At 44.8% G+C, this 21,657-nt stretch overlaps 1 protein-coding gene across 38 annotated transcripts in view; it reads right to left on the bottom strand.

Moving 5' to 3' along the window:
• CLASP2 (cytoplasmic linker associated protein 2) overlaps window positions 1-21,657 on the bottom strand; it is a 1,832,463-nt gene that overhangs the window by 496,168 nt on the left and 1,314,638 nt on the right. For 30 of the 38 annotated variants that reach the window (XM_085607571.1, XM_085607579.1, XM_085607573.1 and 27 more), the window contains one exon: window positions 9,550-9,657. The exons of the other annotated variants lie outside the window; for them this stretch is intronic. In XM_085607571.1, coding sequence (XP_085463697.1) covers window positions 9,550-9,657 — 108 coding nt within the window. The remainder of the gene's footprint in view (window positions 1-9,549; window positions 9,658-21,657) is intronic. 38 annotated transcript variants of the gene reach the window in all.

Below are 21,657 nucleotides of genomic sequence, written 5' to 3'. Positions count from 1 at the left end.
AATTACAACAATTAAATACAGTGAAAGGAAATATTTCAATATTTGATGCCTTCACTTTCAAATTGATCCAACACTTTTTCACAACAATATATAGCCATTTCTCTGGAAAACAGTGTGATTGTCGACGTTTCAGTCTTTAGGTTTTCTTTACCAAGACCATCCTCAGGACAATTTTACTTACAAGGTTGACCCCTCAAATCACTGCGGGTTATTTTATCCACTGAAAATCAAGCGGGACGTCCTAAATTCGTAACTAATCAGTATATTGTAGTGAACGAAATTCAGTTGATTGTCAAAAAGCTCCCGTCTTAATCTGTAGGTTATTTAAATCTCAAAAGAGATTGTCCTGAGGATGGTCTTGGTAAAGAAAACCTAAAGACCGAAACGTCGAAAGTGAAGGCATCAAATATTGAAATATTTCCTTTTACTGTATTTAATTGTTGTAATTTGAAGTACCCTCTTTCCCTTTATTGTATGGCTGCTGTGACCCCTGTCCTCTAGCTGCTCCCCTATTCCCGGGGCGACGAAAGGAGCCACTACGAAATGTCTGAGTTTGCAGAGCCCCCATTGACTTTGCAGTGTCAGTGTCCTTTTTTATCTTTTCTAAGGTGGTGTCAACTTCTGGTCCGAATAAGTAGTCGGGGTTGACAGGCTGATTTAGGATATTGTTTTGAATCTCAGGTTTGAATCCGGAGATTCTTGACCAAGCGTGTCGGCGTAACATGACGCTGGTGTTTATCGCCCTCGCAGCTGTGTCGGCAGCATCTAGTGCGCACTTAATGGATGCGTTTGTAAGAAGTTGTCCCTCTCTGATGAGGAGCTCCGCTGCCTCTTTGTATTCGTCTGGCAGATGTTGGAGTAGTGACTCTAGCGTGTCGTAGTGTGAACGATCGTAGCGAGCCAGGAGGGCCTATGTATTGGCAATGCGCCAGATGTTTGCTGCTTGAGCTGCAATCCTCTTGCCTGAGGTCTCCAGCACTTTGGACTCTTTGTCTGGGGGAGGAGCATCACCAGGTGTTTGCGAGTGCGCTCGTTTGCGAGCGTTAGCAACCACCATGGAGTCCAGAGGTAACTGACCTCTAATGTACATAGGGTCCCCGGGCGCAGGTTTGTATTTTTTTTCAATCCTGGGGTTCAGCACCCGTGCCCTGGTTGTTTCCTTGAAAATGTCCTTTGCTGGCTTGAGAACACCTTTCAACATGGGCAGAGTCTTGACAGTCCTCTCAGAGGAGGCGAAAGTGTCCACCAAGAAGTCGTCCTCAACTGTGTCAGAGTGGAGTTGCACTCCATGATTGGCTGCAGCACGTTCTATGAGGGCATTGAAGGCAGCAGTGTCCTCTGTGGGAGATGTTTTTGCACCGTAAAGCTGCGTGTCCTGGGTATCTGTTGCGGCACCCGGGTATGCAGGGTCATCCCAAGCTTGATCTGGGTCCTGCTGCTCCTCAGGATCTATATCCCTAGGGTAGGTGGTATCATCACCCATGTAATCCTCCATTGCGCCCGTGTCGGAGGGCGTCGGAGAAAAGGACTGGGGATCCGGATAGGACGTATGCAGGCGTTCGTATAGAACCGGTTCCGTGCAATGACGCCGCAACTTGTCGAACCGAGAACGCCGAAGGTTCTTTGGTGCCGAGTGGTTCTGTAGAGGTAGGCGTGGACTGCTTCGGAGCCACAGGGTCATCGATTCGAGGAGAGGTAGTAGCGGTCGACGGAGTTGATGACTTGACCCGTGTCGCTGCCTTCGAAGTGGACTCCGATGGAGCGGCCATCTTAACTTTGGTGGTCGTGGCCGACTGCTTCGGTGCCGGGGGCCGAGGCGCTTTTGTGGTACCGATGGCCTTCCTTTTCGGGTCGGTACTGACATCCGCTGCAGCGAGTTCGGCGCCGAAATCCCTTTTAGTGCGTTCAGAGCCGATGGTCTGTGCTGGCGTCGAAGGAGTGGAGGTCTTCGAGGGCTTCGAGCCGACCACTGCTAGTTTCACTTTCGGTTTCTGTGGAACCGGTGCGACGATTGGTTTCGGTTTCGTTGAAGGGAAACCAGTCTTTTTCGGTAATAATGGCTCTTGCTGGATGTTCGAGGCCGGGCCTGAAGGCGGGGCAGAAGAAATGTGGGATTGATCTCGGGTAAGGCCCGGAGGCGATCCCTTGACCGGAGCCGTAGAATGACGCACTTTGATAGCCTCCGTTCCGACGGGTAGGCCCTGCTCTTCACCAGAGCTATCTTCTTCGGCCCCAAAGGCCTCATCGTAGTCTCCTACCTCATCGTCGGCTTCTTCCCTGTGAAAAAGTGCTTCATCGGCGTCTTCCGATCGGGAATCGTGTTCGGAAGCGGGGCTGGAGTTTATGTCTTCCACGCTTTCAACATCCTCGTCCTCAGTGCTGAAGATGTTGGCCGGGGCCGGTGCCGATTGCTGCGCTTCTAATCTCGCTGCCCGTCGATTCCGGAGAGTCTTCTTGGATCGGAATCGGGCACAGGCCATACATTTCGATTCGTCGTGATCCGGCGAGAGGCATTTGTTGCACACCGGGTGGACGTCGATATGTGGATATTTGGCGTGGCATACAGGACACCGTTTGAATGGGGTCCTCGATTCCATCGTCGATGTAAAGTCGATGGTCGGATTAAACGGATCCAAAAACTGGAAGAAGTTTGCTAAACTAAGCAAGAAAGCTGTCGATACCGAGCGGGAACAGTACCGACGAAAACTAAAGGCTTTTTGGCCTTAAACTAAATTTTCCTAACTTGAGCTAAGATAAACACATCCGAACCCAATGGCGGAAAAAAACAATCTAAGGATGGAGAGGATGCCCATGCGCACTGTGGTCCAGGGGAGGAGTCACCTATCTCAGGATACTTCGAAGACTCTTCCAGGACAACAACGTGCAAACATCCGGACCCAACACTCGGCGGCGATCTATGCACAGATATGAATTCAGCAGCCCACATGCCTCGAACCTGTTCTTCAGAGACAAGAGTCCTCTGATTTACAGATCCACTAGGTGAGCACCCCACCCTGCGGTGGAGGTATATGTCACTTTTATAGTCATTGTTGGAGGAGGAACGAAAGGGCATCTTCTTTACATCAGGTTGGCCTCATTCACCTACCAAATCATGTCCACCACAAAACTGGGGAAGATCACAATGAGTCTGCGAGGTCCCTCATGTATTGTAGCCACTTCCTGTGCAGGGGCGGCTCCTCCGTTATGGCGGAGGAGCATCCCCCACTGCTCAGAGCCAGGAGCTGAAACAAAAAAAACAATTATGATAAATTATTTATTATCCTTTTATTTTGCCTTTGCTGAGCAGAGTGGCTGGAGTCTAGGGAGGGGTAGGGCCATTGTCTAAGATGGCAGCAGGGAGAAGGGGAGTTGTGCATTGTAAGTGTGCGTGTCGGTCTGGTCGGTCATATTAGGACGGCCAAACGATATGTGCCTTACATTTTCCCAACCCAGCTGTGATGCACAGATGGGTGGAGAAAAGGCACAGACCCCCTGCGCCTGAGCAAGTGTTATTTCAACCCGCTCAGGCAAATCTGGGCGCTGTTCTCATGCTGGATAATAGCATGAGAGCAGCATCTGGATTGGGTGGTGAGTCTAGGAGTCTGTGCAGTACGTGCGATCCTGGAAGAAGCTGGACTATGCCGGTGGCAGCCACAGGCAATTCTTTTTTTTCTTATATATACACACTATTCTCCTCCCCCCACCCCGCGTACTCCCCCGTCACTTTGTTTTGTTAGCAGCTGCCACTGTTCCTGTGGAGGCACCACTCTAGGGCCTTTATGAGCCAATGTGGGTGTGTGACTAGGAGAATGCAGGAAGCCAGGAGACCTAGGGATCTCAGAACCTTCAGGACTAAAACATGCACGCCTTGTTGTTGAATGGGAGGTTCCATCTCCTGTAGGTCAATATTTCTTTGAGGTGGAGGAAACGTACAGAGAAGAATATTGTCCAGGTCGAACAGTAGGGATAAGTTTCACTGCCGGTGAAAGACACAACCTCTGGTGACCCAGCTTTGATCAGCCAATCTTCCAGGTATGAAAAAATAGGGATGAGCTACAATCTTGTGATGAATCGCCTACACTGCCATCACCTTGGTGAAGAGCTCAGGCGGCAAAGTTAAGCCAAAAGGAAGCACTGCAAACTGATAATACATATCACTCAACACAAAGTTAAAATACTTCCTATGGGGCTGAAGACTGCGATATGGAAATACGCATCCAACAGGTCAAGCGACAATGTCCAGCTTCCAACACCAGTAACAATTGTGCGAGGCTCAGCATCTTCAACATTTCCTTTTTAAGGAAGAAGTTCAGCTTCCTGCGATCCAGTATCGGGTGAGGACCACAGTCCTTCTTGGGTAAAGGAAATAATGGGAGTAACATCCTTGACCTTTTTTCGTGCTCCCGCACTAACTCTAGAGTTCCTTTCTGAAAAAGTGCTGCCACCTCGTTATGTAGGATAGGCAGGGGCTCTGGAAGGGGAGGGAGGTGTGAGTCCAAAGTAATGGCCTTCCAGGATGGCAGAACAGAGGACACTCACCATGCCAGAGGCTCCAGTTATGATTGGGGAAGAGAACTAAGACTTATTTCCTGGGGGGGCCATGGAGGAAGAGGAGACTTGCAGGCAAGTTCAGTGGCGAGCAGCTCTGCCTCAACCTTTGTATTGGTGGACCAAAGAGTTCTGGGGCTGTTGTGCTTATGGTTGATAGTGTTATCACTGACAAAAGGAAAACCTCCTGGAGAATCTCCAACAGTACAGAAACTGCCTGTCATGTCTTTGAGGTGGAGACCGGCCGTTACCTTGTTGGCATTGGTCCTTTCTAGGGCGGCCTCTGCTTTATCCCCGAATCGACAGACGCAATCAAACGGAAGGTCATTAGGTTGGCTTGTATATCATTTGAAAGTCCTGAGCCAGGCATGGTGTCTGATAGAGACCAAGGTACCCATCGACCTTGCCATGGCGTCAGCAGACTCAAGGCCTGACTTGATGAGATGCCTTGAACCATTCTGTCCATCCTTTAGTGTCCTACTGCAAAATGTGCCTACGTGTCTTCTGGACATGCAGCGTGATCAGCTGGGCCATAAAGCATATGTGTGACTCGCTAAAAGGCAATTGGTGTTCAAAGATTTGAGAACCATGCTATCAGCTGAGAAAACTTTCTTTCCCCATGCCTCCAACCGTTTGAACTCCCTGTCTGAGGGGATTGAGGAGAATGTAACTTGCACCTGTCCTGTTGAACAGGATGCTTGTAGCACAAGACTCTCCGGGGAAGGGTGTGCAGAGAGAAAAACTGGGTCTCTAGGAGCAGAGCAATAGCCTATGGCTATTAATCTATGTACTGCCAGTGCCACAGAAGGTTTCTGCCAGGCTGTCAGGACAGGTTCCACCAAGGAGTTATTAATGGGCAGTAATGGTCCTGAGGAGTATTGAAGGTAGCTTTAGATCCAGTACTTCAGCCTGTTTTCTTACTACCAAATGAAAAGTCACAACTTTTGGAGTGGGTGGTCCAGCAAGGAACTCCCTTTCCACCCTCGGCTAAGTATCAAGTCCACATGCAGAGGAGAAAACTGGAATGTCATAGGGATGTTCTCCCTCATCCTTTCTAGAAGGGAAAATATTCAGAGGCCGGAATCTGAGCCGAAGAGATCATGAATCCTCTGTAGGAACTCTTCCTCCTCAATCAGTCTCCAGGCGAGAGATCAGTGGGTGGAGGAAGTAGCACCAATGCTTCTAAGCGCAGCTCTGGTGCAGGTGGCATCAGTGGTGGTGCCTACCACAGTGCCAATGACCACATTTTATAGCTGTGCACCAGAGTAAAGGCAGGAGCAGGCGTGGGGCCACTGGTGCGAAGCCACAATGTGCAATCACCATAAATATGGAAATGGTGAATGGTGCTCCAGTTCAGAGGGGCGTATCAGATGGGTTGAAGGCCCTGGTGAAGAGGTCAAACATCGCTGGTTGGTCTGTACCTGGCGCCGGAAGGCCTGATAATGATGGAGCCGGCACAGATAGATATGACGGCGCCGATGGCGTATCAAATTCCAGCTGTGGAACAGGCTTGGAGCCAAAATGGTTGAGTCAGTTGGGTCCACTATGACTAACTCAGACACCATGGATGAGGATCCTTTAGGAGATTGGGGTCATCTAAGGGACTTTCCTCTTTTTGTGCTTCCTGTGCTTCTTACTTTTTGTTAGAGAGGAATGTAAGGAGGGAGATCTGGAACATAGTCCTGATCAACAGTGACTTACTTTGTCATTATGGACCTGGATCATGAACCGTTTGACTTCAGGCTCCTGGATTGCCTTTGGGTGCCTTCTCTGACGGGAGTCACAAGAAATGGAATTGTGGTCCAAGCCAAGGCACCACAAGCCGATGGTATGTGGGTCTATAATGGACAATGCTCCCTCGCAATGCCTGCAGGGATTGAAGATCAAACACTTAGGAGCAGACACAGAACTACACTTTCGGATAAATTTGCTGTGAGGAAAACTCATGAATCTCAGGAAAGATCAAGCTCTAGATCCACATTGAAGATGCAGATAAAATGGAACTGATGTTGTTACGCTGGGGTGGGTGTTATATGGCTTCATTGATGTCACTTCCAGTGTTAATGGGAAGTCAGAACCCCCTACCGGCAATGTAATAGCTTTGAAGTTTCTAGATTCAGTCTGACACCTGGAATGATTATACAGGTGAGGAATCTGCAGGTAGAAGTATGACTCAGTATGAATCATTACTGTTCATCATCCTTGGAAAAGGTTAAAAAAAAAAAAATCAAAACAATATTAAGTCCATCATTTCATTATGAGAAAGTTTATTTACAAGCAGGGAAAGTTCAAAATGTTTGTCAATCTACCCAGGAGAGTTCCTCACATTAAATTCATCTCATGCAAAGAGTGTATGATCGTTATAGAGATGACAAAAAAAAAAGCTACATTCAGGGTGCTACAAGTCTTTGTCAATGTGGTAAACATTTACATTTCATGATTCTACCATTTGGAAATTTCTGAATATTCCAGACTTTCAAGTAAGATCAGCCAGGAAAAAAACTCCTTTTATAAAACAACAGTGATTTAAGGCTTAGATTTGTAAGAAAACGTATCTGAACAAGCCACAAAACTTCTCGGACAGGACTTCAGGTTAGAAATTTTCAAGGGGCATTGTTCACTTGCAGTACACAGCAGGTTTGCCTAAAACCAAATAATACCAACAAGAGAGCATGGTAGTTAAGAATTGATGATTTGGGCCTGCTCTTCAGCCACTGGACCAGAACGTCTCAAAAAATCAAAGATTCCAGTGTTTTCTACAAGTAAACGTGACACCTGCCAAACAGCTACAGCTTAGTCAGAAACTAATCATGCAGCAGATCAATTATCCAAACCCAACTGATAAATACACAACGGAATGGCTGGAAAACAAAAGAATCATGATTTTGGAACGATCAAGTCAATAGCCAGACCTCAAATTTACTGAGGTGGGGGCAGGAGTTGGGCGGGGGCAGGCTGGACCTAAAGAAGGCTGTACATAAATAAATGCAGACAAACATGACCATATTTAAACAGTTTTGTAAGGAGAAGTAGGCCAAAATTCCTTCCAGGTCATAGGAGACTGATGACCTTTGACCTGAAACATTACGTTATTGCTGATAAAGGGGGTTTCACACTGCGTTACATAAGGCAAATGGATGTTTACAGATTTTTTTTTTTTTAAATAAATGATAAGTGCCATTTGTGTGAGTTTGTGTCACACAATGTTAGATTTATCTACTATTAAGACTGGTGAGGACAACATGAAGATAAGATGTGTTAATTTGTTATGCCGTAGAACTTCAAGAGGATGTACTTTCTTTTCCACATTACTATAAATTCTTGTACATTTCAAATGATTGGTGGCATTATTCCAAGAGACATTATGAGTTTCAAATAGATTTTTATCATTAGAGAAGCTGTTAATGTAATTATGCTGTACATAATGGCGATGAGCTGTAACTCTATAGTAAGCTGTACTATCTGATTAATTCAAATCATAACGCCATATGCATTCATATTAGGCCGAGGAGATTATGTTTATGTGGGTGAAATCTCACAAGCGTTTTCTTACACTAATTCCGTGAAATTTTCACCCACAGCAGACTGGTTATAGTAGAAAATATCTTATACAAACAGGAAAACTGCGTTCGAGACATTTTCCCCTTGAAACAGTCTTGTGTTCGTGCCTGGAATTACCTTTTTGATTCATGCCCTGCAGTTCAATTTCCTATGAGATACTAGCAAGTACATTTCAGGAAAAATTTTGTATGATGATATTTTTGGCGTAAAGGACACAAAGTTATTTTGTTCACTCTCAATTTATAATGTGATGTGCGCGTTGCAACAATTTGCAATTTACCAGGAGGATTGTGTTGCAGACATCTGCACGAATATTTTAAGCTTATTTTAAAGAGGACATCTGTCAAAAGCACAGTTGTGTGCTGCTCTGACTGCCTCTGGTATTCATGCCACCACATTAAGTTTACTCAAAGTAGCTGAAGTGCACATCGGTGTCAAGCACACGGAACGCCGGTCTAGATAACTGAAAAAGAATGCATGGTCCCAGGTTGAAATACAAGTCAAGGATAGATTTAACTCTGAACATCACTGCCTGCTTGTGAATCATGTAACCCTGAAGGGTAAAATTGTTGTGAGCTTGCGATGCCAGGAGTCTAATGTAACCCATTTTTCAGTCAGTTCATATATTCACTGCATGGAGCAGACTACGATTGCAGTATTTCTCATCGTCAATGTCCATCGCTTTAGTTTAACAAGCATTTGCGTTTGAAAATATGAAATTATGTCTAGTCACAATGAAAAGTTGTATTCTGCTTTCAGAATATGGTAACTAAAAATTCAAATGATCTAAAACATCAACGATGGTATTAGACAGAAATGGTAATTCTGTGAACACAAAGTTCACCATTTCAGTACAAAATAACTAATGTGATCTTATCTTCGAACTTGACGTCCTAAATACTTAAATGTGTCTGCTTCATGTAGCAAATGCGTACAAAGTTACCAGTAACTATATATGAACTTCAAGGCAGAGCAGTGTCACAAAAACAGCAGAGAAGGCGCGGCCTCGAGGTAGTCATAAAAGAACGAGTGAGACTAAACTGCCCACTGGTTCATATATTGTGTACGTCAGGTTGCACCAAACTGGTAAACTGTCCCAGATTAATATTTTTAGTATATGTGTACAAGGACCAATATAGCAAAGTTTCACACAAACATTTTGCACACACAAACACATATTTAAATATATATGCACGCACCTATACAAAAGCATTAGCAAACAAATAATGACGAACATTTTGGCAGTGAGTTAATGGTACTGCATTACATACAACACCAGTCACGTTGGAATGTTCGTCACGCATGGATTAATTTTCTAGCAGAGGAAACTGTGAATGTATCCTACACACTAAATGAAGGTGAAGCAGGCTACATTAAGGAGGAGGATGTGGAAGGTTGTGGAGCCATGCATTGTCAGGGTGTCGAGTTAAGAGTACTTACCGAGGGGCAGGAAAGAGCGGACAGGGCTCGTGTCCCTGCTGCTTTCGCGGCTGGCCTCCCGGCTGCAGCCCTGACTCACACTAGGACGAGGAATGCGGCTGCCTCGGGCTAGTATGATTCAGGGTACAGAGAAATCGAAGCACGGAGAGGAAAAGGGAAAAGACAAGAAGAGGTGAAGATTTATTGGTACACAATCTACGGCAAAATATACAGCAGCAAAGACATTAAAAGCTATTTACCTGTAACAGAGGGTCCATATCTGACTGACTGATATAAACAGTCTTAATTGCACCTCTGAGCACAATAACTAAGGTATCCTTTCAGAGAACAGACAATACAGCAGGGGACACATCCGAAGGAAAGCAATGGGAGTAATATTCTGTGCAAGAAGTAACCTATATTAGACAACACATTCTCCATTCCCTTCACTCTCTAGAGTTCAATTCTCTAACTTGAAAACAACATACACAGCCTCCAAAGCACCGCTGTTTGCAAAGCTTATCAAGCAGACTAGCTCTAACCCTCTACAGCAGTGGTTACTTAACTTTCTAGAATCACGACCCACTTTTTAGAACTACAAACTTTCGCAACCCACCTACATTAAGGGACACGAGTCGGAATCTAACTAAAGTATTGTGTAGTAGCGCATTGGCATTTTCAGACAGTACATTTTCCATTGAAATGGCCGCTAACTGTCCCATAATATAAACAAAGCAAGGACAGCTCCTAACTGAATCTACCACATCCTGAAAGTATTGAAAATACGAAAAATTTCTTTTGAATAATTTAGAAAACTTTTACTTTTTTTAGAAGAACCCTCACCCACCAACCTAGTTGGTGGCATGCTTCATCATCGGGTTCCCACCTGGGACGCAGAGTGTATCCCATGTGTGCTTCAATGCTGGATTACAGCGGAGCGGGTATTCATAGAGCAAAATGGTGAGGAGTGAGTTTTTCTAAACTTGCCTCAAGGATCCCCCTCCACGCCTGGACACAAGACTTCTTTAATAGCGGGGTCCTTAGGCAAGTTTAAAAAGGAATAAGAGTGGATGTTTTAGGTGATTAAATTGATCTCAAACATCCGTGGGTTGGTCTACATGTTTCAGCTTTTTAAGCTCAATCGGCTTTCTTCATGACCAGTGGTGCAAACACACATGCTAAGGTGTACTTATTAAAAAATTGTGAACTGAAGACTTACAGTTTTTACTCAATATGATGGGTTGTATAGTCTACGCGAAATAGCAAACTGACATGGATCCCGGCGGGATGTTTCAGATCAATTTAATCACATAAAACATCCACACACAACCTTTGCTTTTACTCGATTTAAATCACTGTTTTTCTCCAATAACCTTTCCTTTTCCTCCACTTAATTCACTCTGTTCCCTCCCATAACCTTTGCTTTTCCTCCATTTAATTTGCATTGTATCCTCCCACCATAACCTTTGCTTTTCCTTCATTTTATTCGCTGTTTCCTCCAATAACATTAGCTTCTCCATTTAATTTGCTCTCTTTCCCTCTATAACGTTTGCTTTTCCTCCATTTAATTTGCTCCGTATCCTCCCATAACCTTTGCTTTTTCCCACTTAATCTCACTCTAACCATTCTTACCCGCCTGTGCTTTCGCTTTGCTGCCACTTCTCAGGCCCGCTTCCTGCCTCTCACTTACCCTGCCCAGCGACCCTCCCAGGACTCAATTAATAGAGACTGCGTACAACACAAGTGCAGCGGGCACGCTAAAAGTGTCTGCGCCAGTCCGTGCCTAGACGACACCCAGAGCCAGGAACCCTGCCTCCACAGCTCTTAACAGCTACACCGCAACAGTCTTCTGAGCCCTGGACCCTAGGTGCACCAACAACTGCTGCCGCACATCTCTACGCACCAGCAGAGGATCTTTTTTCTGCCAGCACTGTCATTTCACCTGCAACACCGTGGCAACCAACCACACCAGTGACACCACCAACACAACGGCATTCACCACCACGCCGACTGAGACAGCCACAGTGTAATTCCAGTGCATCTTACTCAATGCACTATCACTCGGCAAACACGTCATGGAGATCTGGGACACGAGCTCATCCCTCACCCCAGAAGTCATCTTCATCACAGAGACCTTGCTGAACCCCCGCCTCCGCACCAGACAGCACCATCGCCAACCTAGAAGGCTACAAGATACCGCACCGGGACTGAACAAATAAGCTCGGAGGTGGAATTGCCATCATCTACAAGGACACCATCCGCTTCACAACCTCCTTGGACAACTCTACTCCAATAATGGAACATCTAAACTTCCAACTTCACACAGAAGGAAAAAGCACCATTCAAGGCACCCTTCACCTACAGACCACGGCCCAGCTTCTGCATTACGTGATCCCAATCATCACTGTCCCGATTGCAACCGACTCCGAGCACTACGTCTTCCTAGGGGATCCCAACTTCCTTCTCGACGACCCCAATGACAACAATACAACCAACCAACCTGGAAATGATTGGCAATATCAGCCTCAAGCAACCGGTCACCAACCCGACCAGCATCGCAGAACACACACAAACCCATTATCACTTCCAGCAACAAAGTCAAATACCACTATGTCTCTCAGCTCACCTGGACTGACCACTACATCATCCACTTCACAATCTTGGAAACCACCAACACGGGCACCATACCCCCCTCACACCATGAGCAGAAATTGGAAGAATAGATCAGAAGACCAGTGGAATAACGTTCTCAACTCCCACATCCTTGATAACAGCCAACCCAGTAAAGGCAGAGAAAAACTTCTCCCAGTTGATCACAGAGTGCGCCCACACAATTACCATCGCCAAAACAGCAAAATCTAAAGGACCGGCAAGAAGTGCCAGCTGATTCATCACATAGCTGAATTCCACCAAAAGCATGGCAATTAGAAAGGAAGGGACGCACCAGCAGAGAGACAGGAGACTACACCACCTTTATGACCGTTCTCAATCAGTAAACCAGTGCAAGAAACTCTTCGGCCTCCTTTCTTGAGATCTGGAAGCATGTTTAAGTGAGGACCCTACTGAAAAACCATCCGCCGACACAACAGTAACAAAGAAATACTGGCCCATCTCCTTGCGGAGTACTGAACTAGGACTCAATATTGACCATGAGCTTCATTACTTTCTGGGCGATTAAGTGCACAGTGTTGCCACACTCTGTGCATGGTCATGATCGTAATGTTGATTAGCAAATAATCATTTCACAATGTACACATTAAATGCAATTTGTATGATGTTGTTTACAGACTAAGAGACATGTGTCGCTAATTGATGAAATTGTTTGATGGTTTTTCTCCTTAGCCTGGTTTTCACAAATTCCTCTTCTATAATTCAAAATTTTATAACCCTTGAGATGGAAGACTTAGAATACTTTGGCTTCACCTGAGCACGGTTATATATAACTATTGGACACTTAATTACAATAGAGATGTGCACTCGCTATCGTAGTCTACACCCTATATCTCACTCGCATTTACACTTTAATAATTATATTTTCACAGAGGACCTTATCACCCAATAACTTGTCTATGAGTGAGGACTATGAGGAGTAATCACTTATGACCATTAGGAACAGGAATAGAACGAATTGTACTTGGAATTTATTTCAAGAAATGTATATTTTTATATTTTCATAGCTTTATGTATACTCCAATCCATTGTTTATATCAGTGTACCATTCAAATATGGCCGCCACACTGTCGATTCCGTCGCCATTTTGTCTTTAGGTGCTTAGATCCGTTTCCGTCTTTTATGTTCACACCATGCACGTCACGAGCAACATGCATATACAAGCCTGCTCACCACTTGCCTCGTATTCCGTACTCGGATCGAAGAGGCGACTGTTCGGATTCACGGACCACAACAGACCGGTAAGAGGAGGCCGGCGGTTGTATTAGGCTCATTCAGTATACTAAATAGACCCCAATATTTGGGGTCTGATCTTTATTTTCCGAGATTCGGGCTTATAAATGTAAATGGGTACTAGTATGATGTACGATCACAAGACGTTTTTAACTAACCAGTGACAGCAAAAAATTAGACCTCAGCCTAGTCACGATTGTCTGAGGAACTGGGAAAATAATTGACTGACACGCTAGTGCGTAGTAGCTGCTGATAAAAGAACGATTGAAGGTTTTACTCTCACCGCTGATACCGCTATTAGTGCATGCGCGAAACCTATATAAGTGGGAGCGGTTAGTGAATAACAATTGGATTTATTTTTTGATATTGTCTTGCTTGATATAAGGAGCTGTCTACAATATACCATTTCATGATTCTCCTTGGAACTATAGACTTAGCGGGAATTGGCTTCTTTATATGCACTTTTGGTAACGAGCAGACACGAACAATGCTCATGTATGTATCGGCTACACTGATGTCACCAGATATTTATCATGTAAATGTGGTCCTTTAACTAACCTTCGGCTCACTTCCGTTGCAGGAAGAGTGTTTTTGAATATCGGGACATGTTTGGATCCCTGTGACTGGAGTATTACGAACATCGCCTGCACTCTAGAACCCCCTTTTGCGGGTTGGAATTATCACCGCAAATTAAGTAGGTAACATTACCTCCCTATTGGTTAGACTAGGGTTACCACTTATTAAAGTAGCCAGCTCACTAGAGGTTTTGATATTTTTACAGATCCAACTAAAGAAGAACATAGGTATTTATATGGCTGCTGCTTCTATAAGAACACACCGTTTATCCTTCGTTTTATCTGCACATTGGGAATGCAATGCGGAGGCACTTTCACGTCACGCCGGCCACTTTTATTCTCCATTAGGCTTTTAACTAGGTTCATACGTGATGTGTTTTCTATCTTCACCTTGGACGGGCCTAACATCCGCATTTACTATTTATAATTGGTGACGCGTCTTCCATCCTTTGGGTTCCATTGGTAACTATTTTACCTTCCATCAAATACTTGATATCTTCACCGCACATCATTCTTGTGCATGTGTGCGCACACCTCATCTTACTCATTTTGGGGTTTTTCAGTAACCTCTCTGATTATGAACGTGTACATCCGGATTCAAATTAGTTGTTACATTGCTTGTTCTTTATGTTTTTTGTTTTATGTACAGCCTTGATAAAGTCGCGGGTGTAATACCCTGTGCGACGAAACACGTTTTGGCTGTTGGATGAACAAAGGAATAAAAGAAAGAAAATCTCAAGAATCATCGCACTTTGTTTTACTTGATGCTCACAGCGTGCTAATCTAACTAATATAACTATTGTTTACGTGTGCTGGGGACATTATTTGTCCATCTCCTTGCTCCCCTTTCCAGCAAAGGTTCTCGAGAAGGCAATCAACCAGTAACTCACCAAACAACTGGATCAAAACAACCACTTGGATTCCTCTCAATCCGGATTCAGAACCAATCACAGCACAGAGGCAGCCCTGATTGCAGCTACCGACGACATCAGGGCCGTACAGGACGTGTCAGCCACCTTTAACACCATCTCATCACATATTGATAAAAAGACTCCCCTACACCGGAATACAGGGAGAAGTCCTCAAATGGATCGTCTCATACCTCAGTGAAAGAACCAAGTGGATCAGTCTCCCACCCTTCACCTTGGAACCCATGAAAATCATCTGTGGCGTTCCCCAAGAATCGTCCCTCAGCCCACCCTTTTCAACACTTGCATGACCCCCCCGATACTGTCAGAAAACAGAGTCACCATCATCTCCTGCGCCACAGAGCTCATCCTCTTGCTTTCAGAAGACCCCTCCACTACCAGATGTATGATGAACCTCACCGACTGGATGTAGTACAACTGTCTCAAGCTCAACTCGGACAAGACAGAAATCCTCATCTTTGGAAACAACACCTCGTCATGGAACGATGCATGATGGCCGGATGAACTAAGCCCACCTCTCGCCCCCCACAACCTCGGCATCAACCAGGACATCAAGCTATTGATAAATAAACAGATAAACGTAGTCTTCTCTGCCTATTTTAACACCCTACGCATGCTCTGCAAAATCTTCAGGTGGCTCCTGTTCAACACCAGAAGGACCGCCACGCAGGCCCTCGTCAACAGGAGGTTGGACTTCGGGAACACACTCTACACAGGATTAATCGCACGCCTCCTGAAGTGACTTTACAAAACTCGGCAGCAAGACTCATCCTTGACCTCCTCAGGCAGACACACCACACCATGCCTCAAGAAACTACCTAGCTCCCAATCCAGAAGAGGTGCCAGTTCAAGATGATTAACCATGCATACAAAGCCTTGCACAACGAAGAACCCAGCATACATCAACGAACGCATCACTTTCCACCAACCAACCAGACACTTACACTCCGCCTCCCTCCCTCTACCTCGCTGTTCCTTACGTACACGCCACCCCACAGATCCGGTAGAGCAATAGCGAGGGACGCTCCTTCTCTCACCCAGCAGCCAAAGCTTCGAACAACCTTCCCCGGCACCTCAGGACCGTCGTATTGCTCCAGGAGTGCAGGAAAGGACTCAAGACCTGGCTGTTCGAATGAACAGATCACCCCCAAGCAGCTAGCAACCCCAGTGCCTTGAGACCCTCACTGATGATTTGCTGCGCGTTATACAATTTGATTGATGAATGACTGATTGCACAGATGTACGGTTTTATGGATAAAACTATATTGCACACAAATGATAATGTGTGGAAATCGGATTTCAGTGAATATTTATAATTCGGACATCAAGTATCGTGTCTTGACTTGTTTTCATCCTAATCAAATCTCTGATCCCATCACACATCAGAATTACAAAAAATATGCTTAATCTTAACTTTTCTAACTTCTGAATGTGGATATTTAATTTACAGGTATTTTCATTTTTTGTGTTGAAAAAAATAAAAGACTACAGCCTTTCCTTTCGCACTCTGTACTCAAGCAAGATTATCACAGAATTCTCTCTAAAAACTCCTCTCACTTTGCAATTAGACAAAGAAAAGTAAACACCAGTCCCAAGCAGTAATTTGTCAGAAGACATAGCCTGGCATTTGACCTCTGTCTTTGAAGCACCGGCAAATGTGAAAAGATAAATGTAGAATGTAAAGGCATCCTAATTTATTGCTAAGTATATTCTAAACTCACCAGTGGGTTGCGACCCACAGTTTGGTAAACACAGAGAGACATCAGACAAGTTGCACCCAAAGCAACTGGCTACAGTAAGTTCAAGACTCCACACTACTACAACCAGCACCAGGCACTGAAATACACAAGTGCTTTAGAGCCATAAGCATTAAACAGGTACAGGATCTGCAGGACTGGGATATGAGCTTGAGTCAGAAACATCGGAATCATCACTTGAATATCAAATACGCTCTGAGGAGGAGGAAAGTTCTTCATAAGGGTTGTGTCAAGCACCGCCTCAATAAAGTTCAGACTCTGTGTGGGAGTTAGGTGAAGCGTCACTGATGGTATAGCCCAGGTAAGGGAGAGAAGCCATTGCCTGCAGGAGATGCTCACTGACCCTCAGAGGCCTCCGCTGTCACCAGCCAGTTGTCCAAGTACAGGAACAGATACATTCCTGACCCTGCATTAAAGTTGCTGTGACTGCCAGCCCTTTTGTAGAGACATGTAGGTCTGTCATCAGTCAAAACAAGAAGACTGCAAACTGGAAATGTTGGGGACTCCACAATCAATCTCAAGTCTCACGTGTGAGCAGAAAGAACTAAGATAAAGTCGGGTATCCTGGAGGATCCGGAATACCTACCAATCTATCAATTTCTTTGGCCAACAGGACTTGGATCAGAGCCAGCATCTTGAATTTTCCTGCATGATCATCAGTGTCAGAAGGTGGAGATCAAGGTAGGTCTCAAGCTTCAATCTTTCTTGGGGACAAAGTAGTAAAGGGAGTAAAATTCTGTGCAGCTCTCTTCCTGTGGTGTCACCTCTAAAGCCCCATTGTACAACAAGGTAAGACCATCCATCTCCTGGATGAAGCACAAGCCGGAAAGCATACTCTGAAAAAAGGTGGGTGGTTTTAAGGGGGGGGGGGGGTAAGGGTGTTGGGTAAGACAGGCATGTGGTTTGGGTAAGATAGGCATTGGCCTAATCAGCTTGATCATCAAGCAGTGCTTCATTAGAATGTTGGGGACCATATGATGTGCTCCTGGTGGTGAAGCCTTCCAGATCTACCCTTGCTGTGAAAAAGTGATATAGTTTCTGTGGTGTTTAGAAAGTCTGAGACAACTACCACTATTGGGGCTGCACAGTGCTAAAATATTAACAAAGGGTCAGATACTGTTGATTAAAAGGTGTGGTGGGAAGCCAGGTCCAGGGCATGAGTTGTAGCCCTGCTTTCCTTGAAACTTTCAGAGGAGGAGTTGGCTTTCACTCAGAATAGTTGCTCACCATGAAAGGGCATGTCCATAACACAACCTGAACATCTCCCAAAGATCCAGTGGATTGCATTCAAGCGTGCTGACCCTGCTGCACTCAAAATGCAGGGCCCGCTATATTTCAAGCCTTGAACCAGCATGTACCAGCCAGTGAGGCCATAACGCAGCATTGTTTGGTAAAAACTAGGTTTGCTTTATTACCACTCATGGTTGCTGTCTTCACTGGACCAATGGGCTGCTATTGCAATTGACTTCATTACCCAGGCTAAGTGAAGACTTATTTAGACAAACCAAATCTGTTCGGTTAGGTTGCTACCATTTCTCTGTTGTCCTGATGTAGATTCCGGTTTACTAATTTAAAAGGTCGAAACGCTGAATTATCGGGTTCCACCTGTATCACTGACTGTTGGATTGTGTAAACCCAAATGCCTATCTCATTGGATTCCTAAGGAATCTCTTTGTTTTCCGGATGTGGACCATAGTACATAGTGTAAATATCGCTGATTACATATACATTTATGAATGTTTGGCTCACAAATTTGCACTTACACAGTGCAGTCACTTGGAGCACCTACATTGTTTTGACTGTTGAATATACTGACTGTCTATTAGACCCTTGCTATGTTACTTTCTTATTCAACATAAATACTGACCACTATTGATTATCATATACTGATTTTTGGCTAATTGTATCAAATATTAATCACAGCTTGAATGATTCATAGGGTAACACCGTCTTATGCACCAATACAATGAGAAACTGTGTCTACAGTAAAAAACACACTTCAGGGTTTGTTTTAATGCATCTAGACGATTACACAGTAAGGCAGGGAGTGGCCTCTTCATAAAATCTTGAAAGCTGACAATTGCAAATTTTGCCAGCTCCCATAATGCAGGGGTGTTATGGCCTTGAAGGCAGGTGGCATTAACCGTGAAAAAAAGGCAAGCTGCTGCAGTCAAAAAATTTGCAACCCAAAGAGTCTAGATTTATAGATTCGAAGCCCAAGGGATGCATAGGAAAGGCAACGGGGTTCTTCTTTAAAGACAATGTGTGAAAAAAAAGGATTTTCTAGTTATGAATGAGAGAAGAAAACGCGTGGGCCACCCTTAGTGAACTAATAGCATCTGGCAATCTGCCTGTGGACCGGGAGGCCAACATGGCTTTTTTCATGCAGCCATTATACAGTGTAGGACCGCCTCATTAAACAGTATGAAAAGCTCAGCAGAAGCTGGGAGGGTTGCAAGATGTTCATCAGAATGTTAAACTTCACTTCCGCAGAAGGTAAAGTCAATTTAAAGGACTCTACTGTCTGGGACGAGAAGGTTTGAAATGTCCCCCTCTGGTGCAGTATCTGGGCAACTGGAACTTTGAAGTTCCAAGTAGATGTCAGTATAAAGTATTGGAAGATGACAGGTGGCGATCAGCCTCAGTTATCATCCTCCATTCTGCCACAGTCCTCACCCTCCATAATAACGTATCTGAATGTGCCCCGAAAATCTCCTCCAAGCAGCTGAACTTGTGGGCCCTGGAGAGGAGCACAAAATATGGTCGTTAAAGTTTGCCTTGACCTACTCCTTTGTCATATGGATGGTACACTATTGACTCCTTGGCGGAAGCAGGAGTCTTCTCAGTAGGCAATGGCAACATCACTTTAGAAAACAGTGCAGCAGAAGAGCAGCCCAAGCGATTTGCTGGCGCTGACTTTGTCATAAGTGTAGGGGTTGAAGCCCGAGGAGGGGCGGTATCAGGAGATATCAGGGTTAGAGCCTTCAGAGTGACCAAAGCTGCAAGGACAACCTGATACTTTCAGGAGTAGCCTAGAGTGTTGCAGAGACATTCTAAAGATATCCAGCATAGCTAGTCAGCATGCCAGTACCTGAGCAGGGATGGTCAAAGAACAGGGAAACTTATTTTTAGGCACCATGGGGTCGACTAATGTCAATGAGACTTCCAGTGTTAGGTCAGAGAACATCACAGACTTTGAACAGTCCCAGAAGCTGGACTGCTTCCTCTGTGGCATGAGCTTTGGCGGTTTTTGTAGTGTTTGTGGAAATACCTCTTAGGAGAAGGTTCTCAGCCCAAAAATAACTTGGCCATCAGCTGCATGGAGATAGAAACATTTGCAGGGCGTGGCATCATTTGTTTACCTCAGATACAACACTTGAGTTGTCATGAGTGTCTAATAGAGACATTTTCTAGAGGCACCATATGCAGGTTTAAAGCCTGTAGCCCTTTGAGTGCACACTGCAGTGGAATAGCAGAAGAATGGGTTAGTGAGGAACCAAGAAAGAGCAGCAGAGCAGGTCGATAACATGCACAAATAACTAGTAACTGATACCAGAGCGCTAGCTGTCACCTAATATATCTTGGTGATGTCATGTCTATAGGGGGAGTTGCAGCTGGGGTTACCTGGTGGTAACTGCTTGGACACAAGCTTTACAGAACAGTCTGAAGCTACAACCTGCAACATTAACTTTATGAGAATAAACCCAGCACACTACCACAAAATACTTTTAGTGTGTTAATGCACACCATTATTCTTACTACTCTGCAATTTTACTATCAAGAAACTTAATAGCTTAATTCATTTGCACTGTAGATTGCGCAAGACAGCATTACAGTGTTGTACAATATACAGAACACTCCACACATCCTTTTGTGCACTTAAACATGTCTACCATGGTCTCACAAAATCAACAAACCTGACTGAAAAAGTAATACCTATTACAACGAAATAGCCTGAGGAAAAATAAAAAATTAAATTAGAAAAAGGTTGTGTTTGGACTAAATCCTGGAACCTTCTCCACAGGACACGGATGTCTACTTTGTGGCAGGCTGCTAAAAAGTATAAGAGTATAGTTTCCTCTGGGTGTGCAAAAACAATAGCTATTCTCAAATATAGCCAAGATGCACTCAGTAACCCTTGTAGGCTTGAACAGATCGATGGTTGTGGTTTGGTTACACAACCTAAAGCAGTCTTGCAACCCCCTATTTCTTGACCTTGTGGGGGAAAGTTAGGAGGATAGTTAGCCAGGGCCTTCAGGTCAGCAGTTGGATTCTTCCAACAGAAAAGTGAATCAGGTGCATTTCAGGAGGCTTGAGGTATTAATCATTTATCTATTTAAGAGTTTTATATAGCGCTGGCCAGACCCGAAGGTATGGGAGCGCTTTACATCATGATCACTCGTAAGATACATAGACATACTGTTATTTACAATGGCTCCAGACGTATCATAATAATATCGTCTAGAGCGCACAATGACACTCGCAGGGTATGCAGGGTATGTTATCACAATAGTATGTTACCGGCTTTGACGTCAGAGAGAGCACAGCGACTCATGACGGGATTGGCCGGGGGGGGGTCTGGGGGGAAATAGTGAGGTAGAGTTCTTAATGTCAAAGGGTCTTGTGAGCTGTTGTGGGCCTGCTTCGATGGATAGGTCGGAGCTATCCATACAAGAGAGATTGTTTGAGGAAGAGTTCTTTGAGCTGCCTTTTGAATTGTAGGTAGGAGGGTTGGTCTGGATGTGGACTGGTACGGAGTTCCAGATTTTGGGAGCATTTCCTGAGAAGGATCGGGATGCGGTTTTTTGTTTGCGAGTTCTTGGAGGGATAAGGAATATGGTGTTGGTACTCCTTAGGCTTCTTGTCTGACCGGCCTTCAGGAGTTTGGCAGCCAGGTTTGCCTGTGTGCAGCGCTTTGTGCGTGAGGCAGGCGGTTCTGAAGTTGGCCCACATTTCGATTGGGAG

The sequence above is a fragment of the Triturus cristatus genome, chromosome 5_2 (assembly GCF_964204655.1).
Source record: "Triturus cristatus chromosome 5_2, aTriCri1.1, whole genome shotgun sequence".
Taxonomy (NCBI): domain Eukaryota; kingdom Metazoa; phylum Chordata; class Amphibia; order Caudata; family Salamandridae; genus Triturus; species Triturus cristatus.
This window is presented reverse-complemented; position numbering and strand designations above follow the sequence as displayed.